At 46.4% G+C, this 20,914-nt stretch overlaps 7 protein-coding genes and 1 non-coding gene across 8 annotated transcripts; 3 read left to right on the top strand and 5 right to left on the bottom strand.

The window, feature by feature from the left end:
* Positions 1-1,554: 1,554 nt before the first annotated feature.
* On the bottom strand, positions 1,555-3,015 carry ColSpa_01454 (pyrimidine pathway regulatory protein 1; the record flags this gene model as incomplete). The annotated part of the gene is made up of 1 exon (XM_049267666.1): positions 1,555-3,015. One exon carries the CDS (start codon positions 3,013-3,015, stop codon positions 1,555-1,557), a length of 1,461 nt encoding a protein of 486 aa, XP_049123623.1.
* Positions 3,016-7,594: 4,579 nt separating this feature from the next.
* ColSpa_01453 (uncharacterized protein) lies at positions 7,595-8,203 on the bottom strand (the record flags this gene model as incomplete). Its single annotated transcript, XM_049267665.1, has 3 exons — positions 7,595-7,688; positions 7,747-7,920; positions 8,094-8,203. The coding sequence occupies 3 exons, from the start codon at positions 8,201-8,203 to the stop codon at positions 7,595-7,597; spliced, it is 378 nt and encodes a 125-aa protein (XP_049123622.1).
* Positions 8,204-10,286: 2,083 nt separating this feature from the next.
* Positions 10,287-11,791, top strand: ColSpa_01452 (pantothenate transporter liz1; the record flags this gene model as incomplete). The annotated part of the gene is made up of 6 exons (XM_049267664.1): positions 10,287-10,512; positions 10,564-10,790; positions 10,875-10,902; positions 10,955-11,259; positions 11,318-11,402; positions 11,652-11,791. The coding sequence occupies 6 exons, from the start codon at positions 10,287-10,289 to the stop codon at positions 11,789-11,791; spliced, it is 1,011 nt and encodes a 336-aa protein (XP_049123621.1).
* Positions 11,792-12,996: 1,205 nt separating this feature from the next.
* On the bottom strand, positions 12,997-13,563 carry ColSpa_01451 (uncharacterized protein; the record flags this gene model as incomplete). Its single annotated transcript, XM_049267663.1, has 1 exon — positions 12,997-13,563. One exon carries the CDS (start codon positions 13,561-13,563, stop codon positions 12,997-12,999), a length of 567 nt encoding a protein of 188 aa, XP_049123620.1.
* Positions 13,564-14,432: 869 nt separating this feature from the next.
* Positions 14,433-16,335, top strand: ColSpa_01450 (mitochondrial 2-methylisocitrate lyase; the record flags this gene model as incomplete). The annotated part of the gene is made up of 4 exons (XM_049267662.1): positions 14,433-14,766; positions 14,820-15,246; positions 15,302-15,816; positions 15,947-16,335. 4 exons carry the CDS (start codon positions 14,433-14,435, stop codon positions 16,333-16,335), a joined length of 1,665 nt encoding a protein of 554 aa, XP_049123619.1.
* Positions 16,336-16,813: 478 nt separating this feature from the next.
* ColSpa_tRNA_038 lies at positions 16,814-16,895 on the top strand. The gene has a single exon. It is a non-coding gene; the product is annotated as a tRNA-Ser (tRNA).
* Positions 16,896-17,134: 239 nt separating this feature from the next.
* ColSpa_01449 (malate synthase, glyoxysomal) lies at positions 17,135-18,961 on the bottom strand (the record flags this gene model as incomplete). The annotated part of the gene is given in 6 exon segments (XM_049267661.1): positions 17,135-17,183; positions 17,244-17,473; positions 17,530-17,910; positions 17,928-18,080; positions 18,130-18,554; positions 18,601-18,961. The coding sequence occupies 6 exon segments, from the start codon at positions 18,959-18,961 to the stop codon at positions 17,135-17,137; spliced, it is 1,599 nt and encodes a 532-aa protein (XP_049123618.1).
* A 400-nt stretch (positions 18,962-19,361) lies between these two features.
* On the bottom strand, positions 19,362-19,979 carry ColSpa_01448 (uncharacterized protein; the record flags this gene model as incomplete). The annotated part of the gene is made up of 1 exon (XM_049267660.1): positions 19,362-19,979. The coding sequence occupies one exon, from the start codon at positions 19,977-19,979 to the stop codon at positions 19,362-19,364; it is 618 nt and encodes a 205-aa protein (XP_049123617.1).
* Between the last annotated feature and the right edge of the window lie 935 nt (positions 19,980-20,914).

Below are 20,914 nucleotides of genomic sequence, written 5' to 3'. Positions count from 1 at the left end.
ATAGCTTTATAATATATTAATTATTTAGCTAAAAACTTATAAAAACAATTAGTATTAAATAAATAATTATTATATATAAAAATATATACTTAAAGTTATATTATTATATTTTATAGCTAAAGACTTTTAAGCTAAATAGTAAAGCTTAAAACCTTTAATAATTATAATATAAGAGGTTTTACTAAATATATAATACTAGTACTTAAGGGTCTAGCTACTACTTACTAGTATATATTAACCTAAAAAGTTACTATATAGTATACTCTAAACGTACTATAAGCACTTAAAGTCTCTTTAAAGGGTAAGCTCTAAGGTCTTAGTATACTTTATCTCCTTCTCCTTTTTCTTCTCCTTATTTAACTCCTTTTTCTTCTTTATAAACCTTATTATATTTATTACTATTTAATTAAGTTAATATAAAGTTTAGGTTAAATATAAGTAAATATAATATATAGTTGTTCTAGGTTATAGCCTAGGCTTATAGGCGTATATTAGTATAGGCTAAGGCACTAAAAAAAAGAAGTAACTTTAAATTATCTTTATCTTTATTTATAGTACTTATAAAGAAGTTATCTAAGAAAAAAGGCTATAAGCTATTCTCTTTATTATTAACCTCTTTACTATTATAGCCTCTAGTAAGAAAAGTCTATTTTTATATATTAATACTACTTAAGATATAAAGGAGCTAGCTAAAGGATAAATATATAAAAAAAAGAAAAACTATAAGCTAGTTACTAAAAAAATTAAGAGAGCTACTACTTTTCTTATTACCCTTATACGCTTTATTACACTTCTTAAGTTAAACTATATGTATTATAGTAATATAAGTATATATAATAGCCTTTTTATTAAGCTTTAAAGGCATTTATTTTTAAACGTTAATATTATATAAAAAGCCTATAATATAAATAAATATATATATATATAATAAAAATAAAAATATTTTAGATATATAATTATTATTATTATAAATAAAAAAAATAAAAAAACCTTTTTTTATTAAACTAAAAAAAAATAATATTATTAAAGAAAATAAATACTTAATTTAATAATTAATTAGTTAATTAAAAGTTATTAATCTAATTAAATTATTTAAAAGTAATAAAAAAAAAAGTAGTTTTTTTATTATTAATAACTAAATATAATATTATATAATTATTTCTTTTATATTTATTACTTTAAAAGTAAATATTTATATTTTTATTTATTTTTTTAAAATAATTTTTTTATATATAGCTATTATTAGATATATAATAGTTAAAATCTATTAATCTACCTAGGGGAGTATATCCCAATGCCTTCACGCACATCACATAGCCTTGTGAGATTTGCGCTGGGCCCAGATTAACTATTAGTCCAGTCCCTTCATGCAGATCCACCACACAGGATACGTATTTATTCGTTTCAGACAAGGCAATCCTACACATAGAAATCTAAGCCGTTTTCCTTATGTCTTTTCCACCCTAAGTGGTGACTCTACGACACTAGCCAAATAATGTATGTATGACGGCTATTATACAGGGATTAGTGGTACCCTAACCATTTCTTAGACTCTTATCCATCAAAGAGATCGAACTCGCCAGGAAAGCCGAGCATAGCATAGTCAAACACCTCTGCGCCAAGATCTGATATGTTCGACTGGAAGAAGTGAGGCGTAATGGGCTGGAACATGTCACCAGTAATGCTTGTTCGCCAAGACGGGGAGTCTTCTTCGACTGGCTGAGCCGTGGTATCTGCGCGGGCCACTGCTTGTGTTTTCGGCCTTGCTCCTTCTGGTGGTGGGCGAGGAAACTCGTCTTGGGCCATCTCGTTGATCATTCGTAGCGTGTTGCGGTGCACTACAATGATCTCGAGCTGGACCATGAGCGCCTTGAGAGCATCGGCCGACTCTTGTCTCATCTTCCGCGAGCCCAATACCTCAACATCTATTGATGATTCAAAGAGCGGAATTTCGCGAGCCAGGATGTCAAAAGCGTCTCGGAGACATTTGCTCTGAGGCCACCGCTCAGCAAGAACTGCAAGAATTATGCTACATGCTCTGACGGCCTCTGAAGTGTCTGGGAGTTGATATGCGGCAGTCCTCAGGTGTGGTGGCGTAGCAAAGAAGCAGTACAGCAGTGCAACACCACACTTGAACTGTGCGATGAGGCCCAGCCATAGCTCGGTAATGGGTGTCTCCCGCTGGAACTTGCGGAATATCAGACATGCCTGAACGCATGACTTTACCGTCCAGTCACCTGCTGGCCCCGTCACTGTCGTCTTCGTGGGCTGATACAGCATCGCGAGGCTGTAGTTGTAAATCATGTGCAACCACTCGCTACTCGTAAAGTTTTTCGACCTTTTGTCGGCGTACTGATGGCACAGCGCTCTCCATCTATGAAGTTTCTGGAGCACCCGTAGACGCCAATGTGATAAGCCATCAAATTGCGCCGAAAAGTCACGATGAAGGGTAGTGTTGAGAATTTCGGATTGAATTCGTCTGCAGTAGACCACATGAATGGCCGCGGAGACACTTGTGAGCCGCGGGGTGTCTGGATATGGATCCAGGGGGAATGAGGTGCCACAGGTAGCTTCGAGGTCCATTTCATCGACGTTTGCGTACATCTTCACCGTAATTTGATAATCTGGGACAGAAAAGGGCAGGTCGAACATGGTGCTGACGGCGCGGTCCAGAGTGTACGCGGACCAGAAAACGCGGCGGCGCATTTGTACGCGGATTCTGGTGGCTACGTCCAGTGGAGGGGAAGGTTCTGCGTCGGCGAGATGGAGTTGGGCCATGATGCAATAGCGCATCGTGGCCGAAGCGATGGAGATTATGCGCTCCGTAGAGGGGGAGTAGATTGCGTGCATTGCGAGGAGAAGGTAGGCTTGGATGTGAAGGAGGCGGTCGGGTTGGGCGAAGACGTGTGAGAGATATTGAGTCACGGCAAGGCGGTAAAAGGCCTGGTGCGAATGATGCCGGACCTGATTCTGAGAAGATGTCTTTCCGACAAGCAGGCCTATTGAAAAGATCATGTTGGTAAAGTAGGATGCCCATGTTTCTTTGGGACGTCTGGCAGGGCTGCGGAAGCCATCGAGGCTGAGAAAGGGATATCGACAGTGGACCTTGTCGTGGTAGATGTTGAACAGAGCTTCCTCTGTTACTACATCGAGGGACCGCCCTACGTCGTGGTAACTGAGGCCAACATGCCTTCTAACCGCGTTATCATCTTCGAAAGTTATAGGTGACGGGTTATCCTCTTCTGAGCGAGCGAAGGTAGCCAGTAGACCTATAGCGGGAGAAGTTCTGGAGAGTGAGGTTTCTGGTACCGCCTTGGATGCGAATGATACTCTTCGTTGCGAAATCTCTTCAGAATGAACCGTATGAGATATTGCACTTGTATGAGACGGTTCCATCTCATGAGTGTAACGGTTGTTACTCTGATCAACAAAAGCCTGAAGCCGAGCGTTGGTTTCTTCTAAACGTGATATGCGTTCCTCCAACGACGCGATGTCACCTAGCCAGGCCAGAGGCATATGCGTTGAAGTAAGATGGTCCGAGTTTCTGAACATACCAGTCAGCCTGCAGCCGTGGAGCAGTGGCAGTAGCAGTGCTTGTAGCAGGAAGCAGAACGATGAGAGATCCTCGTTGCAATCATCTTCACCATAGCGTGCAACCTGACATTCAATTGCCTTGGGATCGGGGCATCTTACACTTGTGGGTACCTGGGATCCAGGGGACGAGGGTGACTGAACGAAGGCAGGACTGGGTCGTTGCATTCCTCTCCTGATCTAGCGCAGTTGCTGCACGGTCTTTGATCGTTACATTTTTGCTGTAGAACGGTCATTAGCTTCGTGTTGCTCTTGATGTTAAAGTTCAGGGTCAAGAGTAAAACTGTGAGCGAGTAGTTTCAAAGATTCCATGATAATGCTCCAGGGAGGCCAAAATATGGCTTGACTTGCTTTACCTTTCTCCGACGACAACGCGAACACGCATGCGTCTTGACTCGTTTGGCCGGTGGTTCGCTGTTCTCGGATGCAGATGAGGCGGTTGTGGGGTCGAACAGCAGGCTGTTGACGGGCCCCGGCGTCGCCATGGCCATGAGTGTTTCTTATATTCTACTCAGTATTTTTTGCGTGGGGTATTGTTTCGTACAAGACAATTGATGGTTCACTAGAAGACCTGCAAGCTGGCTACGCAGCCGTGTAGTGAGTCAGGAGTCGCAACGTGAGAGGAGATGATTGTCGTCCACGGCTGAGTTGCCCGAGGAAATAGTGCAACTGATAACTAGATAAGTCACATTGACCCCCCCCCGTCCCTTTTGGGAGGCTGGCCAGACTGCCGAAGCTCTATCTTATCCCATCGAGTGCGGCAAGACGCCAAAAACTCATATCCACTCAAGTCTCCATCTTTTCTCCAAAAATGAGAAGTTTTAGCCATATGATTGGGCAAGTACCTATCTCTGTGCAATCCCGAACAAGTATATAAATGGCTTTACCCCGCATAGGGGTTTTCTGACGTCTTGCCGCACTCGATGGGATAGGACTGAAGTGAACCTGAGCTGAGGACTAAGTATCCGAGCATAAACCACTCATCTGTGCATGTATTACCTACTATTGCGTGCAATAGCGCTCGCTCTTTCGTTTGTTTCGCTTAACACTGATCGCGTTGCAGTTCAGGTAATTCTCTTCAGTTTCTGCGTAGTCTCTTCCGTCTGCCATATCGTAACACAGGTTAGGTTTTAACGGTCGGCTTCGCCGCTCAAATCACGCGCTTTAGCGTCAAAAAAAGGAGGACCAGGCTCCACCAAAATTCCCACCTCCGTTAGATCCGCCATAACGGGAAGCTAAGACAACTCTACACACTCCAACCTGTGTAGTTTACTAGTTTTTAACATCTCTCACTTATGCTTCAAGAATCTAAACAACCTCAACCCGATGTAATAAACGGCGTATTGGGTTTCGCCAGACAATGGTTTCCCCTTTAGTTCGCAGAATAGTGCAGGTTTGTGCAAATGTCTCCAGACTCTGGGCTGTGATCCAACCGCCCACAGGCCTCTGCCAGGCCCGTTGGCGTGCCAAGCTCCTCCCCAAGATGCCCTTCAACGCCCCAGAGGGTCCTTCAGACTGCTCTAGAGGGACAAGGACACCAAATTGCTGGACCACGGGACGCAAATTGCCGTTGAATGGATTTGAACTGGCATTAGCACCCGTGCCCTTCGCTCCAAGGTACCTACCTAGTGAGTGTACTCTGTAGACGGCTTGGAGGCAACATGGGCAGATATCAACCATGACACTTCATACAGAACATGATTAACACCGTCAATCGAGATTCCCGAGGAGGAGCCCACTAACTTTTGGGGTTTTACCCGCCAGTACAGTTTGCAAGTGGTGAATCAAAAGTCTCATTTCTTGTGATGTTCATGTAATTGTGCTTTTCTAACTATCCAATGGCTTTGCTGGCGGTGATGGGTATTTCAAAGTTAAATCGTGGGTGAATCACCGCAATCCGATTGGCAAGGGATATACAGTGTTAGGCCGGGATGCCCCCGGCGATCTGAATCACAGGCCGAGAACCTGGCGAGCGGCCAGCTGACCCAGATCTAACGGTCAATCTGACAGTAAAGTTATTGTAGTGCTTATCTTAGTGTTACTAAGTCATACGGAATGCTTATACAACGCTAGTCGAGGAACATATATTCAACACCTATCTTGGTAGTCTCAAAAATTCATCCTATGTCTCTACTTTTTGTGTTACATCTTACTCCCTTACTCAATTCCTCGCCATAGGGAGGAGTTTGCAGTGAAACAACTCGTTTTTGCGAATGTTATACCCTCGTACCTTGATCATACTCGCCTCTCATGTTTTGCCCAACCCCTACCGCACTTACAGTCTATCTTGCATACCTGTTCCTGGTATAAGCTGCCCGAACACCCAAGGTAGATTTCGAGATTGAGACTGCCTACTATTCCTTCTTTAACGGGGAGTGCTCAGAAACCGCATATGAGGCCATGAAGGGCCAAAGTGGCGATGGATGGTTTCTAGGTGTCGACGCAACGCCAGCAGTAAAGTCGCTTTTACAGCCCGAATATGATGTACTTTGCGACTTGGACGATGCAAATAAGCTTGAGAGCTTGATCGGTAGCGTCATAGAGAATATGGTAAGTACTTATACTTTTACAACCCTGCAATCGAATTCAATTCCATAGGTTAACACAGGAGCTCGCCGCAAGCGCCTTCGACCCAGTGAAAAGAAAAAGTTTCTCAACATAAGGCCCCAAGACTTTAGTGTGGCTCATGCCACGCAATTATTGGACGTCGGTGTTTTGCCTTGTTAAGAAGAAGCTGCCTAAGGGTTATCTGCTTTGGGGATGCTTGAGCACCTAGCCTGTTATCAAAACACCAAGGATGGTACACTCAAGTAAGCAAGAGAAACCAAAGGTAGTTCTTAAATAATCTACTAACTGATAATTCTTAGTCTTGACAATAATTCCTGTGCAGGTAAGGAGGACAGCCCCGAACCTAACGGAAAGCTACAAGATAAGGCTTGGTCTCTCAAAGGCAGCCTTCATCCTTTATTAGTTAGGACGTAGGTTGAAAGCATCATCACCCAGCCCACCGGGTACCCGGACGAGCTTAGCGTGTGGATTGCTAAGCACTTCGACGCCCAAATCGGCGCCTTCAATAAGCTTGGGAAGACCTTTGAGAACGTTCTTAACTCTAACCGTGAGGTTTCATTATATGAGTTCCGCGGCTTAGGCGTGTCCCCCAGAGCGGGCCTGTCTGAACGCGTTGGTCAGATGCAAAGCGAGGTTGTAAAGTTTCACAAGCAATATTCTCAGGAGCCGACATCTTAACTTGGTAGATAAAGCAACAAGGTTGTGAGATTTTGACAAAGCTAGTAAGGATTAATGTTAGTAAATAAACAGCATTTTACCATGATTAACTAACTAGTATTATCATTATTATCGCCATTGTTATGTAGCTGTGATTTCAACCTCGGTTTCCTAACGGCAACATTCAATGCGGCCCATTCTGGTTTGACGGAGACACGTTGTAGACTTATATTGATTGCAGTGGAGTAACTAAAATCATAAAAATGCTTGTACCTCATCCATACATCCAGTTCTTCGGTCGCGACTGGATATCCTCTGTTCCAGCAGCCGTTTGCTCTTAGCCTCTCTGGAAGCATACACAACAAAACCGACGTCTGGACTGTTTCAGTCGTTAAAGTTATTGACTATTAGGTTGAAGATTAACAATATGCATGATTTGGACTCCTTTACAATGACAAGAAGCCTGATATGCTTCTCGGGTTTATAGGAAGCGATACGAGGCTTTGATCATCATGAAAGCTCGTTGACGGTATCACATTACTGCTACCACGTTTTAAATGCCCTTAGTTATGAAATCTATCTTGATATGGCAGGCTGTAGTGATGATTCACTGTTCTCCTACGTCTCTAGACCAAAGTAAGCGCGTGTCGCTGAGCAACACTTTTGAAGCCTCTTGGCTAGCATGAATGTAACTCGGAGGGACACGAAAACTTTCTGTTTGTGAATAATACCCTAGGGTCGGACATTTTGAAGCGGACAGTATTGCTCCCAGCGATTGCTACTGGAGCTTAGCCGATAATTCGTTCATTGCCGCCGCTTGTTTTGTCATGCCGGCAAGTAAGAGGGCCAGGTCACGTCCAGCCATTGCAAACCTGACGACTTTGTCAGTAGCAGGCCACGTGTGATAACAAGCAAATTCTTTAAACTTACCGAATGGGAGCATGGCGTTTCGAAAACTCTTCCAGAAGGTCTGGCCTAGGTTCTAGTCCTCCCAATCCTACGAACACTTTGCGTCCGTTTATGCTCGCTTTTTCGGCAGCAACAGCAATCTTCGCGACAGTCGAATGGAAGAGCTCCGAATCATACTGGCCAGGGATACCAAGCCTTCAGAGCTGTTAGCAGCCATACTATTCACGATTCTTATCACTGAATTCTTACTCCATGCAAAGATCTGCGCAGCCGATGAACAAAGCATCGATACCAGGCACAGCTGCGATTGCTCTACCCGGTTGTTAACATATGGACTTGAATGATCGTCTGTCCTTGGCTCGACTCACTCTACGTTTTCAACTCCTTCCTTTGTTTCGATCATGGGCATAATAAGGACCTCGTCATTAACGACCTCTGCAATGGCCGCGTAAGACAGTTGCGACGTGTACTGAGTCATTGCTGTGACCATAGTCACTGAGCGATGCCCCTAGTTATTCAAATGTGAGTCTGCGTTACCTAAGAAGAAACTGCTGTTCGTGTTCATAGAAGCTTAGAGACATCGCCGAGATTGACTAACCAAAGGAGGAAACTTGGAAGCGTTGACGCACAATCTTGCCTGTTCCACATTGTTGACGTGAGGCACGATGATAGCTTGCGCGCCAGAGTCCAGACAGCGGGATATCCATTCTGGGGCGCATGTTGGTACAACTACTGTTGGTGTAATTCTATGTTTCGCTGTTAGCCAACGCTGCACTCAGCACCAAAATCGATGAACCAAATACAATACGAATGTGGGAATGTTAGATTTATGATGCGACTTACCCGACATTTAAACACGAGACGGCAATGTCTTTCATCGTCTCCATGCTCATGGCCATGTGTTCAAGGTTCATCAGCACGGCCGAGTATCCAGCGCGCTTAGCGACCAGCGGCATTTCGGTAGAGAAGGCGACCCGGAGGCCGAAGGAGTGTGCAAGCTTGTTGGAGAGCATCAGATTCTTTACGAGGTTTGGGCGGCAAACCTCCCGCGCGAGAGCTACTTGATCAGTTGTAGTTGATGACATGCTGAAGTTTTTGTAAGTAAGCGTTGGTAACTTGTAAGAGTCCTATTGTAAGAGGTCCAACAGCATCAATGTAGACAGATAGTATTGGAAGATTGAATATTTAAAGTACAATAAGTGAGATCTGAAGAAATGTTACCGAAGAGTCAACAGCTTGCATACAATTCTGAAGCTTGAATATGTAGAGAGTGGAGAGGCAATTTTGGGATGATAACAACCCGATCTGGCCGAGCCGAATTCGGATCCCTACTTAGCTTTCCTTAGCTGGCTTGGACTGTTAGTCTTATCCAGCCCTCGTCGGAGAAGCGTAGATAGATAAAAATGCGGGGAAAGATCGGGGACCGTCCGACAAAGAACTGCAATCTGACTGTTGCTTATCTTCGGAAACAAGGGGGTGTAGGATGCCGACGAGGGTGACCCACCAGTCTGTCCTTGGCCACTTAGTATGCTGATAGTGCAAACTACCGATATGAAGTTGGTTTGATACGTTACCGAGAGGCTACTGGGTGTTTATCATGATCCGCGGTGGTGGATCGAGTGGTATTAAGATAACTCAATCGTCAATTGACTTGTAGAATGGACGACATGTTTCTTTACCTATGTTTCCACCACAAGCTGTAAACCCTTCGCTTTCCGTTTCGTCGTGGTCAACCGAGACGCGCTATACAGATCTTTGCGACAGACCTGCTACTGTCTGTTATTATGGGCGACGAGAAAAAGACCCATGAGGTCAACTCGGCAACTTCTCCCACTGCCTCGGACGTTGGCATCGGTTTCCACGAAGATGCACCTCAACACGCTTCTTGGGGAAAGAGGATCATGTATCATCTTTGGGATGCTGATCAGCACTTGAAGAGTCCGCAGGTACTACCAACACCAAAACTTGACACTAAGCGTGGTAATTGACGGAGAACAGGAGCGTGCCTTGGTTCGAAAGCTTGATTTCGGCATTCTCATCTGCGCAACACTTGGATGGGTAAGTGCCTAAGTTAGATTTTGTGTCTTATTAAGGTATCTAACTCAAACAGTGGATGAAATACATTGACCAGAGCAACATAACTAATGCTTGTAAGTTACCGTGTTCGCTTTCAAGGAGTACCTGGTTCTAATACGTGGGATCTAGACGTTAGCGGAATGAAGGAAGACCTGAATATACAAGGCAACGAATACACCTACATGCTAAGTTAGTTGGTTTTCGGAATTGGTCAGGTTTCAAACCAGGACTGACGGACAATCAGTGTGCTACACAATTGCCTTCGCCATTATGCAGATCCCATCCAACTTGATTGCCCTCAAGATCCGTCCACGTTACTGTATCGTAGTTTGCGAGCTAGGATGGACCGCCTTTACGTATGCACTTCTCACTTTTTCGGCTATTCTTCTTTGAAATGACGCAATGGCTCGAAAATATGATCTGGCAGCTGACAGAATAACTTTATTTATAGGTTCGCACAAGCTGCCGCCCAGAGCAGCAATCAGATGTACGCCTTTCGCTTCATGATTGGCCTCTTCGAATCTGGCTTCTCTCCTATTATCATTTTTCTTCTGGGCTCGTGGTATACGAAACCAGAGCTTGCCAAGCGTGTGGCTATTTGGCATATTACGGGCTTTTTCGGCCAGGCTACTTCTGGGTTCCTTCAAGCTGGTATTCACAAGTCGTTGAACGGACATCTTGGGATGGCGGGTTGGAGATGGATGTACATCAGTAAGTGGAAGATTTCTATCACTGTGAGTATGTTTTGGCTGACCGGAGCAGTTTGCGGATGCATGTCCCTACCCGTCGCCCTCTCCGTGTGGTGGCTTCTCCCCGATTACCCTCATAATACAACTGCTTGGTATCTCACCGAGGAGGATAAGCAGATTGCCATGCAACGCGCTGCGAAACAGGGGAAAGCTGAGATTACAGGAATAGTGGACTTGAAGCTGGTCAAACGGATGTTTGGTAACTGGCGTTGGTGGATATTGTGTCTGATGTACATCTTTGTAAGTCACGCAGCATCCTGTTCCGCTTCGCTGGCCCATTCGAGGCTGCTAACATGACACAAATAGTACGGGAATTCGTGCCAGGCCAATAACTACTTCGCCATCTACCTTCGTAGGTATAACAAATTAAAGACCTACAGCTTTATAAGCTAACATCACTGCAGGCGAAAATGGGTACAGCGTTACTCAGCGCAACGTCATCCCCGCCTGCGCCAATCTCGTTACCATGGTCACCGACTTTGCATGGGGCTTCATGTCCGATATGACTGGCAACAGACCTCTTTGGATCATCGGCCCTCTGGTGTGTGATAGCATCCCCAATGGTTCGATACATTCACTGATATTAGCGCCCAAGATGTGCACCACTGTCGTCGGCTCTTCTATCTTGACAGCTTATCCACCGACAGACGCTGCTCGTGTAGCTGGATTCTTCCTAGTCTCCTGCGGTTATGTCACAGCCGTCACCTGGGTAAGTGGATTACGGACGTTCCGCATTGCTGATCGCGGACTAACGAAAGCCCACACAGACTTGGGCAAACGAGGTCAATAACGGCAACGCGGAAGAACGTGCCTTGACCATTTCTAGCATGAACGGACTGTTCTATGCAACGAGTAAGTACCTACCATCTTGCACCGCTAGAGGCCACGATTGACCCAAATTCAGACTCTTTCCTCCCTATTCTCATCTTTCCTCAGACCATGGCACCCACATTTGAGCGAGGATTTCCTTCTATCTTGTCATTTGCCCTTGCAGCGGTCGTACTAGTTTGTAAGTCACTCCCTTTCCCTGCCACAGACCCTGATTATAAGTTAACTCCGGTCATCTAGTCATTGCAGACTTCCTGCATAAACGCCAACTAGGACAGGAAGCTCAGGTGGCTGCAGCTCAGCCTGTCTCTGAAGCTGCTATGCCAGGCGAAGGGGAGGAAAAGGAGAAAGAGATGGATAACAAGCTTTCTGGAGTCATCGAACCAGTTCGAAACTCTTCCAGTATCATTTGAGTAACAAGGGTGAGAATGCCGGTACGTGGATGTTGTTCACAATGTCGATTCTAGCGAGCATGCCAGTCATTACCTCTATTTCTCCTAAGCTTGACAAGCTTTCAGGTTTACTCAAGTATTTATGCTAGTAAAGTGTGTCAGATTGGGTTCTAGTACTTTGCAAAATAGCGCAATTCAAATTTACAGTTACCTCGATGAATTTGCTTTGATGAATAGACAGAACTGAACGTTGGAATAGGCGCTGTGATAGGCACTACGATAGGCGATGGCAGAAGAAGATAGGAATAAGCCCTAGTGATGATGAAGAAAGTAATCACCTGGGCGTATGAGTCAATAGTGATGTAGCCCTTATCTCTACAGTGATATTAGTGGCCGAGTGTGGTATGGCTCCAGGTGTCCATGTGGGCAGCCTAACTCGGCCTGACATTCGGCTATCTATAGGCGGTTTCTGGTAACAAAGCACCGTAGGTTGTCTGAGTGACTTGCCAATCGTCCCCATTATTCTGTTGTTGTAACAATTCAAGATTCTTTCCCCTGTATTTGCGCATGATACTGATATTGCTAAAGTCCTTTTTCTCTCTTCATTTGACCAACGTGCTAGCCGGCTACCTTATACCAATTGCAACCTGCTTATCAAACCTTTCGCCACTCTCTATTCTGGCTCTGATGTCATTGATGGTTTCTGCTAGTCTTATAATACCCTCTTTAATGTCAGCCAACTCATGCCATGCCCAGCAAAGTCGGACGCATTGAGCGAAACCATTCTCAGACTCCGCTCTGAGCACACTACCTTCGTCCCCGGTTACAACGAACATGTGTCCAAAGGCGATACGAAGTTGTTTTTCTTCAAGAGCTATGGCGGCTACAACTCGAGCAGCGGGCAGGTCGTGGGGAAGCCGGAGGTATGTGAAAAATCCCCCAGCTGTCGCTACCGTAACATCCTTAGGATGTCTTGTCTCACTAACGACCCCTAGCGGAACTAAGATGTCGTTGATAGAAGACATGAGAGCATAGTATCGCTCTCGATACGTGGGGATCAAGGTGTCTTTGATATGTGCTTGGAGATTGCCGCTGCGGAGCATTTTGTCAACAAAAGTTGACGTAAGATGTGATGGCGCACCACCCGAGCTTGAGGAGCCCCTCAAATCGCAAGTTAGTTGAAACAGTTTTGCAGTTTTATTGTTTTGTTTTCTCAGGAAGAGAACTTACACCTCCGCTAGTTCTTTGGCAAAAGCCGGAGCGCTATCCGCCCATCCTACTCGCACACCAGGGCCAATCACCTTGGAAAACGACCCGTTGCTGACCGTGTTTCCCCAAGTGCTGTAGCCTAGCATGTTTCGATCTACATCTACGAGTCGTGGCGGGACGATGGCAATAGGTTGCTCTTGGATAGACGAGATATCTGCCCAGCACAGAAAGTCGTAGACGTCGTCGGACACGACGAGGGCATCGTACTCTCTAGCGAGCGCGACAAGTTCTTTACGTGTTTTTATAGAAAGCGTCTTTCCACTGGGATTCGAAAATGTCGGAACAAGGTAGATGACATACTTATAAAGCTTTGGGTACGTTTTGCCCACCTTTAAAGTTGGCTGATCAACCCGATCAGCTTTCTTGGAGTCTTCGATTGCTTCAGCCTCGGCTTTTGCTAGCTCGTGGCGCAGAAAATCCATGTCGATGCCCTCTGTGTTATCTTCTGGTACGCCCCTGAGCCTGCCTTGGAAGCCATTGTCCTCGAAGATCGGACAGGCGAGGAAGTACGTTGGCTCAACCATGAAGATTTTCCGGGTGTAAAGAGGGTCTGTGAATTTGAGCAAAATATTGGCCAAATTACCCGACGCGCCGTTATTGATGGATATACCCTCATGGTCTATTCCGATACCATAGACAGAAGAGAGCCAATCTGCAACACTTCTACGAAGTGGAGGATGTCCAACGTGAGGTCCATAAATAAGGGCAGCTGCAGTCTCAAACTCTGAACTAAGAACCTGAGTGGCACCCTCCAAGAGACCGCTAGCTGCAAAAAGTCGAGGAGATGGCCAACCCAACTGCAAGTTGATGAGTGGAGGCCGTTCGGAAGGGGTTACGACAATGTTGCTTCCCATTGTAACAGTAGTCCGAAGAGTAATACAATGATATGAATATGGATTCGTCAGGATATGACACTGAGAATGATCAAATAACAAAACTGTGTAAGCTGTTCTCCAGGTTCACAGAGGAAAACACAAAACTCTACGACCTCTTTTCATCTGCCAGTGATTCTTATCGGGTGGTCTCCGATACTTGGCGATAGGACCTTCTCCACATCGGGCGCTAGGCGACAGTCTCCGAAAGGATCCCGACACAACCGATGGATGGCCTCATGATCTCATCGTTATCCCTTATCCACCCAACAGCGTGCTGCAGGCATATCTACGGATCAAATGTGATAGAAAGTATCAGCGACTGGAAATCTTGATCCATGATGTTCCGAGCTTGAGCTTGTGGGAGCGAAATGTTGCTGATAAGCTTTGCAGTGTGATTATGGAAGAACTAAAGGAGCCTACTCCCCAGATAGAGTACTGATCGCTAGAACCAGCTCATACGCCAGCTCATTAACACCGTAGTAGAAGTTCATCGTTGCCTAATCAAAGATTTGTCACAAATGTCTCAAAAGTGGAACGGCGTCAAGGCTGAGAGCGAAGCCTTCGCAGCTGAGGTGCGTGAGATAGAAGCATGGTGGCAAACGGACCGACAAAAGCATATCAAGAGGCAAGTACCGTTGCCGTTCATGAATCTCCAATATGGTAACATTAACAGGCCTTACACTGCAAATTCCGTTGCTGCCCTACGAAATATCGGATTCAAGATCGAATATCCGTCAAGTATTCAAGGCAGGAAGTTATGGCGCATCCTCAACGAGCACAATGCCAATGGCACGTATGAGTTGACATTCGGCACAACTGAGCCATTGATCGCGAAGGAGATGGCTAAAACAAGTATTATGCCAAATGAGATTATTTCTGACTTCAATTCTGACTTCTAATGTTAGTGCAAACCGTATACGTATCTGGGGCGTTGTGCGGACTTTCCCAGGCAATGTGGCCTGGAGAGGATCATGCAGACTACCCAGCGGACCTTGTGCCGTCCGTCGTAAAGCGAATCTTCAATACCCAGCTCTTCCACGACCAGCGCCAAACCCAGTTACGGATGCGATACTGTGAAGTCGATCGCGAGTCTCTGGAGTGCATTGACTACATGCTCCCCATTGTAGCTGATGCTGACATGGGCTTTGGAACTTTGACTGGGTGCATGAAGCTCACCCGAAGTTTCGTTGAGGCCGGTGTTGCTATGATACACATTGATGATCTGGCCATGGGTCTAAAGAAGTTTACTAATGGCGAAGGAAGGACGATCGTACCTACATCAGAGTACTTATCGCGACTCACAACTGTGAGAATGACTTTTGACATTATGGGGTCAGTAAGCGCGAATTCATTAGAGAAAGGCCCAAAGCTAACTGCTACATCACAGAGCAGACACCATGTTGCTTTGTAGATGCGACAGCGATCATGCGGAGTTCATTACAAGGCAAGCCCCAACGGTTAGATGGACTCGGCAACCATCAAAGGCTAACCTTACATTTAGTGTGATCGACCCTCGCGACCACCCCTACGTACTTGGAGCTACCAACTCTACACTCTCCTTCATACAGTCATTAGAAGAAGGAAAAAGGACCGGTAGAGATTATTTGACCGTAAAGACAGAGTGGAAAGCCTCCGCAGGGTTAATGACTTTTGATGAAGCTGTTAAACTCGCCGCAACTGAGGAGCAATATGAGGCTTACATTCAAAAGATTGGTCATGGAACTGTAGCTTTGCAGGACCGACGAGCGGCTGCCAAGCTTGTAACTGGAAAAGATGTTGTTTTCGACTGGGAGCTTCCGAGAACACCCCTTGGCCAGTACATGTGGCAATGGAGCACAAAGGCTGTCATCGATAGATGTGTTCTTGCGGCCCCTCTAGGAGATGTTACATGGAGTCGCCAAGGTATGTGCATTCGCCTCCTCATATTGAATTTTGAGACTGACCGAAAAAGACAAACCAAGTATGACCCAAGCTACTCGTCTATATTGTATTCGCCCGTGAGATCTGTACATACTGATCGACTTTCCCACAGACAAGGAAGACATGCAAGAGTTCCACACGGCCTTGAGAAAAGTGTACCCCAATCGCCTCTTCGCCTTCGGATACACCGGTGCGTATGACTTCGGCAAGGGCGGTTACTCGCCAGAAGAAGTCGAAACCTTCCCCACGGATATCGCCAAGATGGGCATCGTATGGCAAGTGCAGCCAATCTGGGCCACGCAAGGTTTGAGTCTGCACGCCAAACAGTTTGCGGAGAAATTCAAGAAGGAAGGTATTGCCGGTTATATGCGGGATGTAGCCACTCCTGCGATTGCAGGCATGGCCACAGATAAGTACGGTAAACCGACTTCTCGTGGTGGATATCTTGCAGATGCGTTCTTTGACATTGTCGCAGGAAGTGAGATCACTGAGCAAGTCTGAAGAAGTTATCAAATACGGCATTATTGTTTCATTTGTTTAGATGACGATGAAGTAGCTTTTACTATGGTTTATCTCAATAACCAGGTCACGGAACATGTCAATTATCTCACTAGAAGCAGGTACTATAGCAAAATCTTAAGTTCGCTGAATACGCGTAAGTTGTCCGAAGCCACAATAAATCATCAGTGCATACATGGAAACTGATGTGGTGTCTTATTTACCCAGCTCTTTTTGGTTTCTTTGTCTGAGCCGCTTGTAGCGATAGCCTCGGTGTGCGCAGCAGAATCATAGCTTCAATTACTGCGTGTTACAGTCATTTCTGATTGAAATGGGGTGTTTGGTTAATCAGTTCACTCCTAACATAGCTGTCTAATCCTTGTTCCTAGTCGGTGCGCGTTTTGCTCCCTGACCACTGAGTCTGTAGATGCCGTTAAGCTAGAAAACCGACATCCCCGCTTTGAAGTGGAATCCACCCCTCGGCTTGGTGGCAGAGTGGTCTAATGCGCAAGACTAGAAATCTTGTTCCTTCGGGAGCGTCTGTTCGAATCAGGCCCAAGTCGTAGCTTTGCTTTTTGCACATACACACATTGTTTCGGAAGGCACAGTCACATCTAGAAAGCTTGGGCTATGGTGAATGCTTAGTATCCTGACCGTGTACGTGCGGGGCAGACAACGGCTCGAGGGGTTTTCTTTCGTGGGGCTCAAAGAGATATTCTTCCTGACAATTCACCACCCGACATAATGTAGTTCAAATGTTTATCTAATTCATCAATCGTAAGATTCTACAGATGCATCCTTTCTAAAGTTTCCAAGACGGGCCAATAGAAGTGATTTCATCATAAAGGAGACTGTATGTCACAACCAGTCAGTATTGCATACCTGTGAATGGAGTCGGACAAGATACTTACGTAGTGACGAAGTTAGCATAATCTTCTCCTGTCACTTGCGGCCGTAGATACTTGGCCGCCAGCTCAAACTTGTTATTCGCGGGAGCGGCCTTGATTAGTTCTTTTGTGACGTCGTCAAGTATGTTGAGCATCGTCGCCTTGTCGAGTTTCGTGCCCTCGGCGGTGCTGACGCCGTGACGGACCCATTGCCAGAGCTGTGTGCGTGACACCTCGGCGGTAGCAGCATCCTCCTGGGATTACGTTAGCTCTGGTCGCGGAGAGTAAAAATGCGAGTTTTTCGACGCACCATTAGGTAGTTGATAGCACTGCAGCCGACACCACGCAGCCAACCCTCCATGTAGGCAAGAGTGATGTGGAGGTTCTTCCTCACGCCATCGTCGGTGATCTTGCCAGGAACCACAGGGTTTAGAAGGTCATCGCGTTTAACGTCTACTTCCGAACGAACAAATATCTGATTCGCAGTTGGCATGTGCTCGTTGAAGACCTCACTTGCGATAGAAGCCAGCGCAGGATGGGCAACCCATGTGCCGTCGTGTCCAGCTTTAACTTCGCGAAGTTTGTCGGCGCGGACACTGTCCATCGCCTTGGCATTGGCCGCGGGTCGTCCTTTCTTGGGATAAGGGCCGCCATGCCACCCATGGCGTGCACACCGCGCTTGTGACATGTGCTGATAAGTAGTTTAACGTAAGCATCCATAAATGGGACAGTCATAGTGACGTCGGAACGATCGGGCAGAATGAAGCCGGGGCGATTGCGGAAACGTTTGAGGAAGGTGAAAATGTAGTCCCATCTACCGCAGTTGAGGCCAGAGCTGTGGTCTCTGAGTTCGTAGATGATCTGCCAAAGGTCAGTACGTCTCTTGAGAACAACCGCGGGTTTCGCAAACCTCGTCCATCTCAAATACAGCACTGATGGTCTCAATCAGAACAGTGGCGCGGATCGTACCCCTTGGGATTCCCATATAGTCCTGTGCCATGTTGAAAACGTCGTTCCATAGCCTGGCCTCGAGATGAGATTCCATCTTAGGCAAATAGAAGTAAGGTCCAGCTCCACGAGAAATGAGCTCTTTGGCATTGTGGAAAAAGTACAGTCCGAAATCGAAAAGGGCACCAGACATGGGCTCCCCGTCGACAGTGAAATGCTTCTCATCCAAGTGCCAGCCGCGCGTTCTGGCAATCAACGTTGGAAGAGTACGGTCAGTTCTGAGTTTGTATTCCTTCTCGCCGAGACGGAAGTCGACTTGGCGACGGATGGCGTCGTATAAGTTGGCTTGGCCGTAGATCATGTTGTCCCACGTGGGTCCATTGGAATCTGGTATGTATAAGCCTAGGCGCCCATTTCTGATCTGACAACTAACCTTCAAAATCGGCCATGTAAGCCCAAACATCAGAGTTGAGCGCGTTGACAACCATTTTCCTGTCTGTAGGCCCGGTGATTTCGACTCTGCGATCGACCAAGCCAGGCGCAGGTGCCGCGCCCTTCCAGTTCTTGTCATCACGGATGTGCTTGGTTTCTGGAAGGAAATCCGGTAGTCGTCCCTTGTCTGTTTCGATCTGACGCTGTTCGCGGAGCTTTAGAAGATTTTTGCGAGTTGTCTCGAAACTGCAGTGCAAAACGGCAAGGAACTTTACGGCATCCTTGGTGAGGATGCGGCGGGAGGCTTCATTCCCGGCACCAAGAATGGAAACGCTTTCTAGTGTTGATGTTGATTGAGACATTCTTGTGTTTTCGAAGGTTTGAGGGCAAATGGAAATGGTCTTCACTGGCGACTGCAAAGTAATTTATGATATCACTCATGAAGGATTGAAGTGACTATGCTAGGCATTAAGTACTGTTCTCACGGTTAATGGCGCATCATGCCATGCTCGGCTTTCTTCCGATGGTGTTCTACTTCTTCAGGGTATCTGATGAAGCTACTCGGCTCGGCAGCCGAACCGGAGGCGGATGAGACCCGATTGGCCCCACTCACCCTGATACTCCCACTCACGGCCGAACGGAAGACCCACTTGGGAGATTCCCTGCCGAGTTGCTCTTCATACGTCATTCTGATACTGAACTTCAGAGATCCGATGCTTTTGAATGTTTGATAGCCTTTACATTCTGTATTAAGTGATATTACTATGACCCGTAACCGCCTGGTGCCATCATCTTCTCTAACTCAGCCCAATCAAGCTGGTCAACTCCTGTAAGAGGTAGTGTAGGATCATTGAAACTGTTGTAGATGCCCTCAGCAGCTTCCAACCCGAAGGCCTGCTCAAGGTTTTCATCCAGATTCAAACCAAACAGCGTATCCGAACCATAGGTATCCGCACCAGGTCCTCCAAACATCTCACCCTCCCATGATGGCACTGAAGAACTCGGCGTCGGTGTGGTCAGAGGCATCTGGGACGTTGAAGACTGCCCCGACTGCTCCAGTAATACAGATCCAGGAGTGTTCCCCATGTGGGGCACCCCATGTGCTTCCCCGGATTCTCCCATTTGTACGTCATGGTCCTTATCAAAGGCTACTACATCGGCCCACACATGGGCTGAGAACTGCCGTACGTCCTTGAGGCGCTGCGCCGCTGCATTGTTGCCTGCTTGAGACAAGTACTCCATAAACTCAATGGCTTGAAACAATTCCTGTGGCGGTGGTTTTTGACTATCGTTCTTGTGGGCGAAACCGCGCATGATCAAGACAAAGGCGGCAGCAAAAGCGGCGTCTAGATCGAAGAAAGCAAATGGTGCTGCATTCATGTCAGTATCGATATTTATTTGAAAAACGCCAACAGTACTACTAACCAATTTCCTCTTGTCTCTGCATAGCCATAAGAATCCGAATAATCCTCAAAGCCGATTCGTTGCAGAGCAGACAAAGCTGAGAGATAGCGGATGACGCCGGTCCCTGTTTTTGTGTCTTTTGAACCTTGTCTTTCACCTTTTGGAGTAGAATAGGTCTGATACAAAGGATGATGGCCTTCGGGTAAACACAAGTCAGCATGCTACTTAGTTAAAAGGCGCAAAACGCTTGGAGGGATTAACACTTACTTGGAACAACCGTAGATATAGTGATGCACCAGCTCTGGTGACCTCAAACTGCTTATTACTAAAATCTATGGCAAGGTTTGCTGGGATAGATCGACCAGTGTCATGGAGTGATTGGAGCAGGTTCCGCATTTTCCTGACCAAATCGGCTTGCGATAAGGCGCCTCTGCTGTATAGCGCTGTGGTCCGTCACAGTCAGCAAATCCAATCATGTTAAGTGATGACAGAACTGTCCATAGACGCTGGAATCACATACATGACATTATCTCGCCCGTTGTACGAGCAATTTGCACATTTACATTGAGTGGCTCTGGAGAGTCGAAACCTGGTGATGGTCCGGGAAGATCGAACGAAAGATGGCGGTCGTCGACAGAAGCAGGACGTCCAAGTCCTGCGGATATACGTCTGATGGGGCATGAAGTCAGCTCGTACTCTTCCACTTCGGTTCACGACACACTTACTGATCCAACATATATACTGTCCACCACACTCTCATTCGATGTGCTCTTTCTGATGGGAGGCACTTTTGCTCTGCGAATGGCAGATTGCAGCCTAAAGTCAGAGCAAGCCGCACGGTTGTGCCCACCTGATCGGTCGTCAGTGTTCGTTGCGGAAGGTGACTAAGCTTGCCCTTACGAAAAAATACG

Source organism: Colletotrichum spaethianum (assembly GCF_022836535.1).
Source record: "Colletotrichum spaethianum MAFF 239500 DNA, contig02, whole genome shotgun sequence".
Classification (NCBI taxonomy): Eukaryota; Fungi; Ascomycota; class Sordariomycetes; order Glomerellales; family Glomerellaceae; genus Colletotrichum; species Colletotrichum spaethianum.
This window is presented reverse-complemented; position numbering and strand designations above follow the sequence as displayed.